The sequence below is a fragment of the Filicampus tigris genome, chromosome 15, assembly GCF_054856515.1.
Source record: "Filicampus tigris isolate MCC_2025a chromosome 15, RoL_Ftig_1.0, whole genome shotgun sequence".
In the NCBI taxonomy this organism is placed as follows: Eukaryota; Metazoa; Chordata; class Actinopteri; order Syngnathiformes; family Syngnathidae; genus Filicampus; species Filicampus tigris.
The window spans coordinates 11380395-11394754 of record NC_141231.1 but is presented as its reverse complement, the minus strand read 5'-3'; the positions used below and the strand labels follow the sequence as shown (position 1 = coordinate 11394754).

General features: G+C 41.6%; 1 protein-coding gene across 3 annotated transcripts in view; it reads right to left on the bottom strand.

Annotated features, from left to right (window-relative positions):
- Nucleotides 1–14360, bottom strand: part of lamc3 (laminin, gamma 3) — a 74417-nt gene that overhangs the window by 44425 nt on the left and 15632 nt on the right. For all 3 annotated transcript variants that reach the window (XM_086054129.1, XM_086054130.1, XM_086054128.1), the window contains 3 exons: nucleotides 5692–5822; nucleotides 3285–3469; nucleotides 227–415 (listed from right to left, as the gene is read on the bottom strand). In XM_086054129.1, the coding sequence (XP_085910255.1) occupies nucleotides 227–415; nucleotides 3285–3469; nucleotides 5692–5822 (505 nt within the window). The remainder of the gene's footprint in view (nucleotides 1–226; nucleotides 416–3284; nucleotides 3470–5691; nucleotides 5823–14360) is intronic.

Here is a 14360-nt window from a genome sequence, read left to right as displayed (position 1 = left end):
CATGCTCCTTTTGTATGCGTTGCTGCTCCGTGTGTGCTAAAGTATCAGTTGTTTCTTTATATATGTTAGCCTGTCTATTGCGCTATATTAGCATTAAGATAGCAGACCTTCGCTAGAAAAAATTATGAGGTTTGGTAGATTATTTTGGCGTTTTAATACATGTCTTATTTTTTTATTTATTTTTTAATAGTTTTTCAGTCAACTTCAACCGGGAGAGAGAATTCACCATTGGTGTTGCAATTGCAGGCCAGGCATGGCTGGTCGGGCGACCTCCTGTAGTGGTTCTCCCGGCACCGTTCGCAGTGAGCGCCGTCCGTGTTGTCCCGGCACTCCAGACAGCGCCCCCCGCTGCCCGTGCTGCGGTACAGCTCCATATCGAATGCGCAGCGGTCCGAGTGGCCGCTGCAATTGCACCCTGAAGGAGGTCGTAAAGAAGACAACAGAAGTAAACACCCGGGTGAGGGGATATGTGCGATGATATGGGGCGTTCTGGGATTGCATGATAATTTCCAAGCCGGTTGCTAATCTCATTTCACACGGACCTAATGAGGAGCCAGTCGGCCGTCGGGGGAAAGTTGAGATAGCGTAATTTGTAATTTGTGTTGATACAAGAGCAAATTAGTCAGCTGATAAGGCCGCATCGTAGCTCCGAGCTGCAAATCCCTCCCTAGTTTTTGCCCAGCCAGCCTAAGGGGGGATTTAGGTGAAATTGCCCGTTTTATTATGAATACATCTCTCTCCCTCTCTCTCTCTCTCTCTCTCTCTCTCTGTTGTGCTAGTATTACCCATATGCCTATCCCTCCACTGTTCAATTTGAATAAGACAGCTATGAAGCAGTTTGCCTAGTTTGAAAGAAATATTGCAATGTTTTGCAAAAGTTTGCAGTGGGTGACGCAGAACAACAATTTGGGGTCAACAAACAATTTTTCATTTGTATTTGTTTTTTGAAAACGTATTAATCTGTGCAGCTCGGTCCACTAGGTACCGAGTACTGTAAAACTAACCTGTCTCACGACGGTCTAAACCCAGCTCACGTTCAGAAGTTGTAGGACACTGGTTTGGAGTTTGGAGTTTGAATTAGGTTTCAATTGAGGGTTTCAAGGAAGGGTTGTGATTTCGAGCCTAGGTTAGGTTTTTAGGTGCACTCTTAAAACTGCGGAGTCAAAAATAACCAAATTTTGGTGTAGAATTTGCACCGACTCACCACTTGGGTTGTTGAGGGTGTCAAATAAGTGTTTCAAGCAAGGGTGAGAGTTTGAAATCATGGTTCGAAGCCTGGAGTAGGGTTACCTGCTGGGAATTGTGTTTCAAATTAGGGTTTAAGGACAGGTTTAGGGTTTCAAATGAGGGATTCAAATTAGGGTTTCAAACCTGGTTTAGGATTCCAAATTAAGGTTTCAAAACACGTTTTTTGTTAGGAAATCAGGGTCTCGAGTCCTGGTTAGGGCTTCAAGTTAGGGTTTCAAACACGTTTTAGAGATTGAAATTAGGGTTCAAATTGAGGTTTCAAACAATTGATTTTGTGCTGTTTTAGTGATGGAGTCAAAAAACATTTTAGTGCAGAGAAACATTTAAGCAAGTAGCATAAATGTCAAAGTCCCCACAAGCCGTATGCTCCCCACAGCCTTGTGTGTGCACGTGGAGGTGGGGAGGTATATACTTACAGCAGCGGCGGCATTGTCATTGCTCTTTCAGAGGCTGTGCGCTAACGTCTCCTTCGAGGCTCTTAGCGCAGCGCATCAGTCCCGTTGGCCGCTTCTGAGCACTGTTTAATTTGCATAACGAGACCCCGCAGGAGGTATGCCTTGCCCCAATATGGCTCCTCTGGGTTTGGTCTGGTGGGCATTAGCGAGATTGAGAGACTACTGTTCATTTTTTTAGCATTCCCTTGACATGCGTGTCGGTATCCCCATTAGTAGGTATGCAAACAATTTATTCACTCAACTGCAGATGCAAAGAGGCGTCTATTACTGGGATGCTTTTTTTCTCATTCATTAGGAGTTATTATCATTTGGAAGTAATTGCCATATGATTCTAACTAACTAACTCACTCACTCACTCACTCACTCACTCACTCACTAGCTAACTAAGATGTTTCCTCTTTGGAGAGTTTTAGCCAAATGCCCACCATTACATTTTTTATAGTGTTAAACGAGCTCAACTTAATGTTGCGGAATTAAAAGATATGACTCTCGAGTTTATTATTTCTGCTGTTGATAATTAGCAGAAAATAAACAAAGTCCTCTGAAGTGGAAGACCATTATGGTGGCTAATGCACTATTAGAAAGACGTGTGGACTAAAAACGTCACCAACATGATTTTTACACACAGGGCAGACTACACTTTCTGTGTGTTTTCGATGATTTGTTTGTGTAGCTGATTATGTCATTATTTTATTTAAAGTGCCTGCTGCCTGGAATTAACAAGAGTAAGAGTAATTAAAAACAAGCTCACTGCAAAATCTACTTCAAATGGGGGGGTGGGGGGGGACTGGTAGGCTTTATGTTTTTATTTCCCCCAAAGCGAGCCAATTTCAAGTCCTCCCTGACAGCCTTCCGTCAAAGCGTGATGAGCCAAGACTGATAAACACTCCAATTCACACACACTGCCGATGCTTCTGGCAAACAGATGTGCAAAGCTACATCAAATGTACACGTCAACACAAAAAACACAGATGCTGCTTCAAAGGTACAGTGTGTTCCAGAATTCCTGCATATTTATAGAATGTACAACAGAAGCCTTTAGTTATATATTTTTGAATTCATGTCATTCTTTAAGCTGGGCACAGGCTGCATGGTTTTACAAGCGATATTTTTAAATCACGACTCAACAGTACGACTAGAAATGACAAACTTTTGACGAAACATTACTAACTAAAGCAAATAACTGACAAAACTAACGTAACTAGCTAACATTTTTATGGGACGCAGTTATGTAGCTAGCATAGGCCCAAGTAACATTTAGCAGAAATATGTTCTGTAGTTTTTTTCAAAATGTAACTAACTAACTAACTAACTAACTAACTAACTAACTAACTAACTATTTGGTCATTACATAGCTTTGCAAAGCATTTCAAGCTACCGAGCAAACTAAACAATTAAAAACTAACTAACACTTTGGAGAAATTACTTCTGTATTTTATGCATAACCTTGCAGAGAAATTCACAAGAATAATAAACAAACTTTTAACTTTTGGACTGAGTGCTCTATTTGGACTCCAATCGTTTTAGTTTTTTTTCAAATTGTTTTCCTTCATTGTGTGTTCGTTAGTAAAGCCAACTTACGCAAACATTCATTAGCCGATTCCCCGGTGGCCCTCGCCCAGGGTCTGTCCTGGTAGAAGGGCTGACATCTCTGGCAGTCGTCTCCAGCCGTGTGATGCTGGCAGGCGCAGATCAGGCGTCCGTCTCCGCCATCTCTACCATGCTCCGCCCACACGCACTCGCTGGCGTGGCCATTGCACTTGCATCTGAGAATGACAGGTGTGCTAAAGTGGTACGTTAATGATCTTTAACTAACCAACCGACTGATTCAAACACTAAACATTTAAACATGTAAGTAATAGGTACAGTCATAACTTATTGTGAGCTACTTACCACAGTAAATTAGTAGACATAACATATGATAATTGCTAAGTTGATAGGTTGGCTGGTTGGTAACAGATGAACATGAATACCGGTAAATACTGTAAGTACCTGACTGACAAAACAAAGCAACCAAATAAATAACTGCTGTATTAATTTAAAGGGGAAGTCAAACCAAACATTTTCTTTCCAAGAAATTTCTTTATGCAGCCTTACTAGGTTAAACACAGCATTTTGATTAATATTACGTTTGTGGAATATGAGTTAAGCAGCAAAATCCACCCGTTTTTAGCCATCTCACGGGGCGGCCACTTTGCCACTTGTTGTCGACTGAAAATGACATCACAATGACATCATGGCTTAGCTTTAGAAAACAGATGAACCGTAGTAATGGTGAAATGAAGCCCCATGAAGCATCGATTCATTAACTCATATTCCACAAACATTAATCAGAATGCCGTGTTTAGACTCTTGAAGGCGCAAAGTGTCAAAATATAATCGTGTTGGCTGTTTTGCATGTGCTGAGGTGTCAACAGAGTTTTCCCGGAGGTGTCCACCATTCCGTGGCAGCGTCAGCAGGTTCTGTCAAGTGACTGCGACCGGTCTCGTCAATGACTGATGGTAAACGTCATACCAGTACACTGAAGTTGACCTGAGGCTTCACTTATTGTTGCTGTCACTCAAACAACGGCGGTAGAATGAATTTCAAAGTGCCAGCAATACACATCAAATGTCAACATAAAGGCCGTTTTGCTTGTAATTCTTGTAATGTCCGTGCAACATGCGTGCTTTTATTAAAATGTCATGGTCTCGGCCCGGGCAATTGCCGGTTATGAGGGTGTCGTGAAAGCGGCATGTGTCGCCTGACTAACACGTTGTCATGCGGGTCTCCTCCCTCAGGTGTCGAGATGTTGCCGGGGCGATCTGTCACGGCCGCGGCTGCTGAGCCTGAGCAGCCGTGACAGGTGTCAGATCAATTTGAGACTCTGGCTGAAGGGTTCGTCGCAAATACTTAACAGCTTTACCTGCGCTGGGCAAGTTGCCCCGTGTTACTCTTTCCTCGGTGAGAGTGGTAAACAACTGCAGTCTTAAGTCGCACTACATACGGTGTTTTGCCCCCACAGACCTAGAGTATGTAGGGTCCATAAGAACTATTTTACGAGTCAAAACAGCAGCAGCTGGCATAAGTCAACAGTGTCTCAAATGTGGAGACTTACCATGGCATATTGTAATGTTTTAGCATTTTGATCTTCATCTGTGATTTACCCTGTTCATGTAGCAGCTCATTCATTCATTCAGCAAACGACATGATGTGCACTATATATAAATACTCAGACACAAACCACCAGAGCTGGGGATTTTACAAAAAAATGTTAGTCCGTTTACTGCCGACCGCATACAGCCGGGGTACCCTTCCACCGTCCGTCTATCCGCCATTTTGTTTGGCCGGAAAAAACAGTAATCACCTGTATGCCGGTCCACCTATGATTTTAAACGGGCTTCCGTAGTTTCCGACAACCAACTTAGACAAACTACCGCTCGCGCACCCCCACTCAGGCGGGGCGAGACAGCCAGACTTAATGCGTCTCCCTTTAGCACCTTCCAGGCCCTTTTTGGAGCTTTATGTACCTTTAAGGACCTCGTACACCTCGCCGCATTTAAAGGAGGTGCATTTAGTCCGGCCGTCTCATAGGGAAAAGATAGGGAAAATGTCACTTCCTCTAGAATGTTCCCTCACTCAAATCTGTCCCCCAAACAACAACAACTCAAGCTAACAATACTATTATTACAGAAACGTTGCCGCGGTCATTGAAGCCTCACCGCGAAACTAGACGTTTACATATAAAATGGGCTTCCGAGTAGGCTTAGTCCGATTTTAAAGTTTCCCGTTTATCGTTTATCCCCTACAAAATGGGCATCCGTCATAGGCGGATAGACGGACCGGTCCGTCACATAGGCGGAATGCCCAGCTCTGCAAACCACATTTTATGTCTGTTGCTGTCAACCACAGTTTAACTCCAAAAACATTGGGTAAAATTAAGACCCAGAAGGTTGATTCCTCTGTCCAGGGAGTCCTCACAGTTGCACATTTTCAGGCATTTGTTACCTGCCACCCACGGAGAAATCGGAGATGGCATAGAAGTACGATCGCAACACTTTGCCATCCTTGAAGACCTCGTCGCCGAAGGTGTTGAGCCTGTCCAGTGAGACGAGCAGGTCGGTTGCTGTCACCCATTCCTGCAAAATAAAAATGGCAGCAGGGGAGTAAAAAAAATGGATGCAACAGCATGATGATCTAAAAGAGGGGTGAGATGTTTTTCCAAAGATCCCCTCATTAATCAAAAGCCAATTAAAAATAACTACCATGTGCACCCCTCATTTTTATAGGCAAAGTACATTAAAAAGACATGAGGAATTAGTCTCTGGTACTTTCGTGAATAAGACACAAACAAAATGTATATTTAGGACCTGGCACTTTAAAGATGTGCAAATTGCCCAATGTGTTGGTAACGTAACTGTTTGGTGGCTTTACTTTTCGACTTTTCCAACCACTCTAGTGACTTTTTTTTTTTAAGTGACGAGCGAGTTTATTTACGGCTAGGAAACAGACAGCAGAACAGAAATTAAGTTAATGTCAAAAAGAGGGTTGAAGTAAAACATTATATATACCAAGTACACAAGTAAAAGATGCGAGTGAGATAGCGCTTGTACTAAGCGCCCCTCTTTGATAGGATTTGTAGCTCCTCTGTTTGAGTCCGCTGAAAAGGTAAAGACGGGATGAAACAAGAAGAAACGGCAGGCGGGATAGCAAACACAGGAAGAGTAAACAAGAAGAAGCGGGAGACAGAACTGAGGCGAGGTAAAAGAAAGTAGAGCGCTTGATGCCTGAGTCCCTTAGAACAGTAAAAGAGAACGGGCAAATTGAAGAGGATCGCCCGAGAGAAAGTTTGATTCCTGACTGGTTTGTGACTTTGGCAGTCTTTGAAAAGTGGCACTGGAAGTGGCGTAGTCAGGTCTTTGTTGTACTGAACTAATTAAGACAGGTTAGAGAATCAATGGCCCCCTACTGTATTCACCCTAGAGGCACTTTGTAGCATCAAAGTGGATGCTAATTAGCTAGTTGTCACCTCGCATCTCAACTTTATGACCTTCAAACAAGTTCTCTGCTAATATATGCTTTTTAACATCGTTGTCAACGAATATTTCCAAAGGCTGCCACAACTGTCAGTCAAATATGACAGTGAACCCCCGTTTACATCGTTGCTGTTCTAAGTTCTTTGTAAGTCTGAAAAGAGCCAAGTTCAGCCTGCGTCACTGGTGGAACTCATGGAGAGTTGCTATTTGTGTATGTCTTTGCTCTTCTGAGTGGCTATTCAAAATCTTACCGGTAAACTAAACAACAACTAATCCTAACCAAGACCCAATCCAACCCTAACCCAAATCCTAATTCACCCTAAACATGAACCTTATCTAACAAAACCTAACCAACCCTAGCCTCAACATTAACTAACTAACCCAAACAAACCAAAACCATATCTAACCAGCCCTAAGCAACCCTAACCCTGTCTAACTCTACCTTACCCTAACACACGCTAGCCTAAATTAACCAACCAATTAACCAAGTTAACTAACTACAAACAGTTACAAGAAGATGCGATCTAACTAACTTGCTAAAATAAACAAAACAACGTAACTGAATGTCTGATTGACTGTTTGAATGACTGAAACCACCTAAGAACATTAACATTTGGCAGAAATCCGTTCTATAATTTGTGCAAATATTGCTATCTTTCTACCGTCATACTAACACAGCTAACTAGAACTATTACCAAGCGTCCTGGGCTTTAAGGATTTAATTTCAATTTTAATCTAGGTTTCCTCCTACATAGACTGACAATGCTACCCTGGATTCATAGAAAAGATTGAGTAGTAATACTGCGTATCAGCGTAGTATCAAATTTGTTTACGCAGTCCTGTGGATAATCATTTCTGAAAAACGAAGCACTGAAACACCTCAAATGGCTTATATTTTTCTAAAGATCCGCTTTACAGCTTTGTTTACAGGTCACGACGCAGTCAACTTCTGCTGAAATTGCCAGAGACAGACAATCTATCACAGTGGATAAATAGTTGGGTCGGTGCTGCGCATTAACAAAAAAAAAAAGAAAAAAAGATTTGTCGGCTGTCCAAATCGGAGCATCTGCTGCCGGGCCACCTCTTCCAGTCGCAGTCGACAAGACAGATTTTCCAACAAACATGACTTAAATAAAAGAACGTTACAAAAGTAGCATCTGATGAACATATTTGAAAGCAATGTCTTGTGAGGGAAAAAAAAACCAAGCCACTCAGTCACAAGCATCTTCTAACTAAAATCTTTGTCATGAAAAATAAGACTAAGTGGAAGGTAAATAGGTTGCTAGGTAATACGTAGGTAGGTAATTAGGTCAATATATTGGCACGTTGATGAGTATTTCAGTGAAAAAGTAGGTCGTAGGAAACACATCCGTAGCTTGATCAGTAATTGTGTATATAGATAGACAGGGAAGTAGGTAGGTAGATAGGGGTTTGTAGAAAGCTAGATTTGTCGGCAAATACGTATAGGTAGGCCGATTGGTAGGCAGGTACATCCGTTTGGTAGGTAGATAAGTAGGTATAAAGCTAGGTGTGTAGATATGTAGGTCGTGAGATGGTAAGTGGGTAGATACTTAGGTAAGTAAGTAGGTAGGTGGTACGATGCGTCAGTAGATTGGTTGGTCAGTAGATATACTGTATAGGCAGGTAGGTAGGAAAAGGGATAACCCAACTGGCTGACCGACTGACAAATCAACAGACAGACAGAGAGCCTGACAGACAGACCGATGGACTGACCAACCAGAAGGTAGGTAGGGCAGTAGTAGGTCAGTAGGTAGGTTAATAGAGTGGTAGGTCAGAAGATATGTAGGTTGGTCAGTAGGTAGATAGACAGTTAGGTAGGTGGTTAGATGGATAGAGAGTGTCAGAGGTTAAAACGACATTTATCTACAGCATAAAAAAATGTCGCTGATGGTGTCAGTGGCATTCGGCGTCCCCTGCATCGGCCTCACGGGGAGTCATGCATATTTCATGAGCCTTAAAAACCTGCAAATGCATCTTGCCTGTTTTATTAGCATTTTAATCCCTCCGCGGCACCGCCACTTGCGCCTTAGGGTTGAAGAGACTTTCCAACACACAGACACTTCACACACACTTCACAGCTGTAAAGACACACACCCGCACAGTCCAACACAGGCCCCCCCCCCACACACACTCCGATGTCTCCGCATAAAGGTCAAAATAAATTACAATCCGAAACACTTGAGGAATATGCAATGCATCTGCATATGGAGTATATCATATTTAGACTTCTTAGATGATGTTGTTGGAAATGGGATAACCTTGTAACAAATCATATTTATGCATTTTTAAAGCACGTCAGTGGAGTACCATAGTTTTGCCTCAAAATGGCACTTAAGATAAAAACCAGCACTATGAAGCCATATTTAATGTTTGGCCTCATGGTGTGCACGATTTGGTATCAATACGTTATTAAGTCAGTAATTTCACATACCGATACTTTTAAATAATTAAGGTGGATACATCAACAAGCGTTTTTGAGATCATTTAGTTTACTAATTTGGGAAACCTAGGGAGGAATTTGGGCAAAGGTTTATAAGCAAACACAAAATACTTTTCCAACATGCACTTTTTTCTCAAATGTCTTCCTTTAATTGCACGTTTGCTGGATTTGGAAAAAAAATATATGCATAAAAAGCAACTAGTAGGGCAGAATTTGGTGAAAGTTTATAGGCCAAAAATTACTTTACATCAGCATGTTTTCGATTTGAAAATATTTAACAAAATTGGTCACGACGTGGTCTCCGCGACCCGACTTCGGATAAGCGGGAGATAATGGATGGTCAGGATATTTGGATTTGTTTGTCCACCTCCCCACTTTCTGCCCTCGCCCTCTGAAAAGTGGCAAACTGGCACGGAATGTCAATGAGCCGAAGGAGGGCAGTTACATATTGGGGGCACGGCGAAGTTAAGCAATTAAATTAAAAAGTGATTAACTTTGCGAATGGAGGACATCACCCTGGGTGGGTGGGGGGCCAAGGCGGAGACTAGACGACATTCCGTCCTGGAGGTTAAAACAACGGTTGAAGCGGACAGTCTAATAGCCTCGAAATCTTTGTCGCTGCTAATCGAATCATTTGTGTTTTTCTTTGCGTGACCAGTTGCAGCCGACGTCTGCGCCTCCCCCGTACTGGAATGTGAAAATTAATTACGCTTTTGCTGTGATTTGCACAAATAAAAAAGTACTGGTGCTGACTGGAATGCTAATTAACCTAAATGAACTTGCCTTCTTTCGGTGAAATACTGTAAGTGGTATTTAGAGGCCGGTCTGCTTGCTTTTCTTACACAATTAGCACAGCTCCCCCGAGCATGACTAATAACTCTTCCCCTTGATCATGCATTGTGTCCGCGAGATGAATGGCTGTCTTTTTTCCTTTTGCATGCCTGATACATTTTCTCACATTGATGATGCGCCCGATCGATCAAAAACATAAACATAATCATTTCAGTAGCAGCTATCGGAAATTGTCGTGGTCATTATATGAGCTAGCAGTGAGGACTGAAAGTCGTATCAAACTGTTTGGTATGCAAATGCTGAGATACACTACTAGGGATGGGAATCAATAAACAGTTCTTTTTGAGAACCAGCTCCCAGTAATTCCCTTTTATTTTTTTGCTTGGATGACCTTTACGATTATCGATTCCTCTTTGTTACCAAGAAATGGATTACCAGGTTATCAGTGTAACTGCGCTTCGAAATGACACCAATTTTCCTAAAAAGAGGAAGCGACTTTCTCCAATACGTTCGGCACAGTTTTTACACCGGATGCCCTTCCAGGCGCAGCCCACGCATTTTTATCCAGGCTTGGGACCAGCTGTGGCTGTGAGTCAGCATATGGTGTGAAGAGTCTTTCTTAAGTACCCAACTGGATGTTACCATTCAGTGGCGATGAGAGCTGCTATCAACATTTGCACACGATGCTCCAATACATTTAGTCAGAACAGTACCAGCTTCATCTCTTCATCTCACCCAAATCCAATCTTCAACCCAATCTGTTTTGTCAAAATAACTAACCCAACTCTTGGTAAAAGTTACCCAATCTGCTCAAAATCCACAGCTATCCAGCAAGTGGGTTAAGAAAATAACCCTGTAATTTTTAGTTTACACAGAGAGAAAATTGAGTGTTGAATGTTCAATTTTCTCCGGTCCTGGCTTTCCGCTTTTGCCTTCTGACTGTGTTACGCCTCAGGTATCAAATCCAGCAAATTTGCAAATCGACTTCCACCCTCTGAAAACGCAGCAAAAATTCACTGCTTTAATTGTCCATGTGAAAGGGGGTGATAAATACCTCTCTCAAGTAATGAGCGTCTTCTGAAGACTTCTCCTTTATTGGCTTTGACCACAAATTTAACATTTGAGACTCGGGCTGGTCCTTCCTTTCTCTTCCCCCCACCCCGCAACTGTCGCCAAAGTGAAAGGAAGTGGTCACGGTCATTTAGTCCAAACACCATTAGCCACTGGAACTTCATGTATAAAAAGAGCAAAATCCACCCAACAGAGAGGCAGGCAGTCAATTGCATTTTCGGATTTTCATCTCTGCGACCCTAAATAGGCTGCCCGGCCCCACTGTGCTCAAGTGCACTCCTGGCTCAGAGTGCGGCGATAAGGCTGACAGGAGGACACAATGAGAAAAAAAAGAGGCCACATATAAGTTGGAGTGAGAGGCCATTTCAGCTACGAGCACTTCATTTGGGGCTGCGTGGTTGTGCGAGAGGGGCTGTAACTGATCCACAGAAGCGTACAGAGTGGCCCATGCATCTCAGAATCATGGATGGTGGCATCAGATTGACACCAGATGTTGCTCCTCAAGTGTGACCTTCGACCTATTCGAACCTCATCAGGCGGTGTCACGGAGCGGCCCTCCCAGGTGGTCTCAATGCAGAGACTCTTTGAAACATGCCACCGGGTCAGAGGTCGTGCAGTGTCTTCTAATTCCTACCATTCGTTTTCTATAGTGCATTTTGTCATTAGGGTTGCAGGGAACTGGAGTCCATCACAGATGACTTTGGAGGAGAGAAGAGGTACACTCCAGAAGGGTTGCCAGCCATTTGAAGGGCAAATTGAGACACAGAAGCATTCACAACAATGGATGATTTTAAGGCATGAGTGTCAAATGCAATGCCAGGCACACTAAAGCAAATATAATGTGGCTATATTAGGGCACAACCGATTAATCGGCCGGCCAATTTAATTGGCCGATATTAGCCCGTTTCAAGTTGGCCCAAAAAAAGAAAATCACAAAATAAGAGATGTATAACATTCAAATATGACCAAGTTTTCGGTACGTTTCGGCAATGACGCACATTTCTCGACAGGAAGATTTGTTTTTGGGAAGGTTTTATGAGTAAGAAAAGATTGGCTCCCTTACTGTTTTTTTCAGTTAGTCAACTAGTCATTCAGTGCATCAGTCGATCTCTCTCTCTCACTTGTTCTCAACATGTTTTTACATCTGAGAAAGACATATTTGTTTTTTATTTTAAAGTCATCACTTTATGGCAAAGAAAATAATGGAATAGAAAAAAAGTGATTTAACGTTAGAGGCCATCGTGCATAAGTAATGATATGTCACTAAGTTCACTCATTATGTTGGCAATGCACTACATACATTTATGGCTTGAATTTAAAGAGAAATTGATTAGTTAACATTTTTTTGTGCATATTCCTGTACTTGAACATTGCTCTCTGTTGAGAAATTAAATACTAAAGGAAAAAAGGATGAAAAGTATGGAAAATAATCAAATGTTCTGCCTGTAATTAATGTCTTTATTCTTATAAATCTTAAGCCCCCCCACAAAAAAATATGTTATTCATTATATAAATATGTTAATATATTACATTAATCGGTCGATTAATCGGTTATTGGAATATTCTTTAAATATCAAAATCGGAAAAAAATATTTATTTTCACCACATTCCTTCTTTACATAAACTGGACAGAAATATATAGCAGTACCATAACATTCAAGCCAAATTTGTTGACCAATCCCGTAACCCAATTTACTTGTATTTCAATTCAGGTTTAGCCACTGAAATAAATTGAAATGCCATTTATCCGTTCCATCCCTCCAAAAATCTAACGTTTTTGTCAAACAACCCATCATGAAACATAATCAAAGAGAATGTAAAAAGTCAAGAGTGCTTCAGATATGAGTGAAGAAATGAAACTGATAATATAATGCCCTCCTCGCGCGTGGACTTTCAAACTGAAAAATATTTGAATGGAACGAGCCCGATTCCTTTCGTCATTTCTGATACATGTGACACCAGCTAACATCCCCATTCAATATTTTGGTGGAAATCCATTAACGGAAATCACGGACAATCCATTCCGGTCGACTGTTCAACCTCTTTCTATGTTTCACTTTCTGAAAACAATTCTCCCTCTTGAAAATGCTGTTTGTTTTCTGCCAAATTCCCACCGGAACTGCTTCAGTGTGATTAACCCAAAAACGCCTTTCACCATTTGTGTCATCCCAGCGTGCGGTGTTCTAATTTAACGATTCATAAAACATAACGGCAGGACATAGACGCTAAATGCCAAGTGGAGTCACCGTAAATGACCAATGGCTTTCTCTCACAGGGTACATTTGTTTTGCTTTTGGTTGAAGCCGATAAATGTTGGTTTCTATAGAAATACAGGGACAGAAAAAGTGAGCAAGTAGGCCTGTGGGGCACTTCAGGTAGTCCATCATTCTTATGAACAGCGCATGACCACATGCAAAGGTTGTTTATATAGATGTGTTTTAAACAAATAGTTGATTATAATAATAACCACAATAGTACCGCTGCAATAAAAAAAAAGAATAAAAAAGCCCAGTAACTCGTCGGGCTAAGCACTATGGAGAAAAAATGTCTTCAGTCACTGTTGACCAAACAATACTCTCTTTCTTTGCAGAAAGCTGTACAAGGGACTTACTGTATGAATAATTTAGAGGGGAAATATTATGGAAATTTTACCCTTTAATGTTTTGATATACAAATATGGTGAACCCTCGCCTGTTTGCTGTTTGCTAATGACAAATTGACCTATTCGTGCTTGTGTTTTCTGCTGAGCCTATTTTGAGTATTTTTGTGACTCCAAGGCCGTGATAATATGAAAGCAGTAAATGAAGTATTGCTGAAGTGATACATCTCGCCTGAGCCAAACGTTTTTTGTATGTCGGAGAAGCGCTAAGTTTAAACTGGGTTGTAAGTGGAAGTTGCGGAGAGTTTTCGCCGTAAATGCGTCAACCGCAAAAGATCCAAGCAGAAGAGGCAGAGAAGGTCCCTAACTAAGCTCTAGTAATAGTCATCGTTCACACAGAGCAGTAAGCATATGTGACTGCAAATATTATTTGATGCTCTGTTTGTAAGTTTTGCTTCGTGGTGTGTTTCAGTGGCAGCTTTTTGAAGGTTTATTTTATCGTAAACTGCGTGCTAATTTCTGTTAGAACGTTAAGAGCCGTCGCAATATATGCTAGCATTAAGCTGGCAGTCTTTCATTCGATGTAATTATATGGTTTAGGTGAACATTTTGGGGTAAAAATATTTTTAAAAGTGTGCTTTAATAAGAATTTTAATAAGTTCGAGTGTGTTTTAACAAGTTTAAATATACAGTATTTATACCTTGTGGGAGGAGTAAA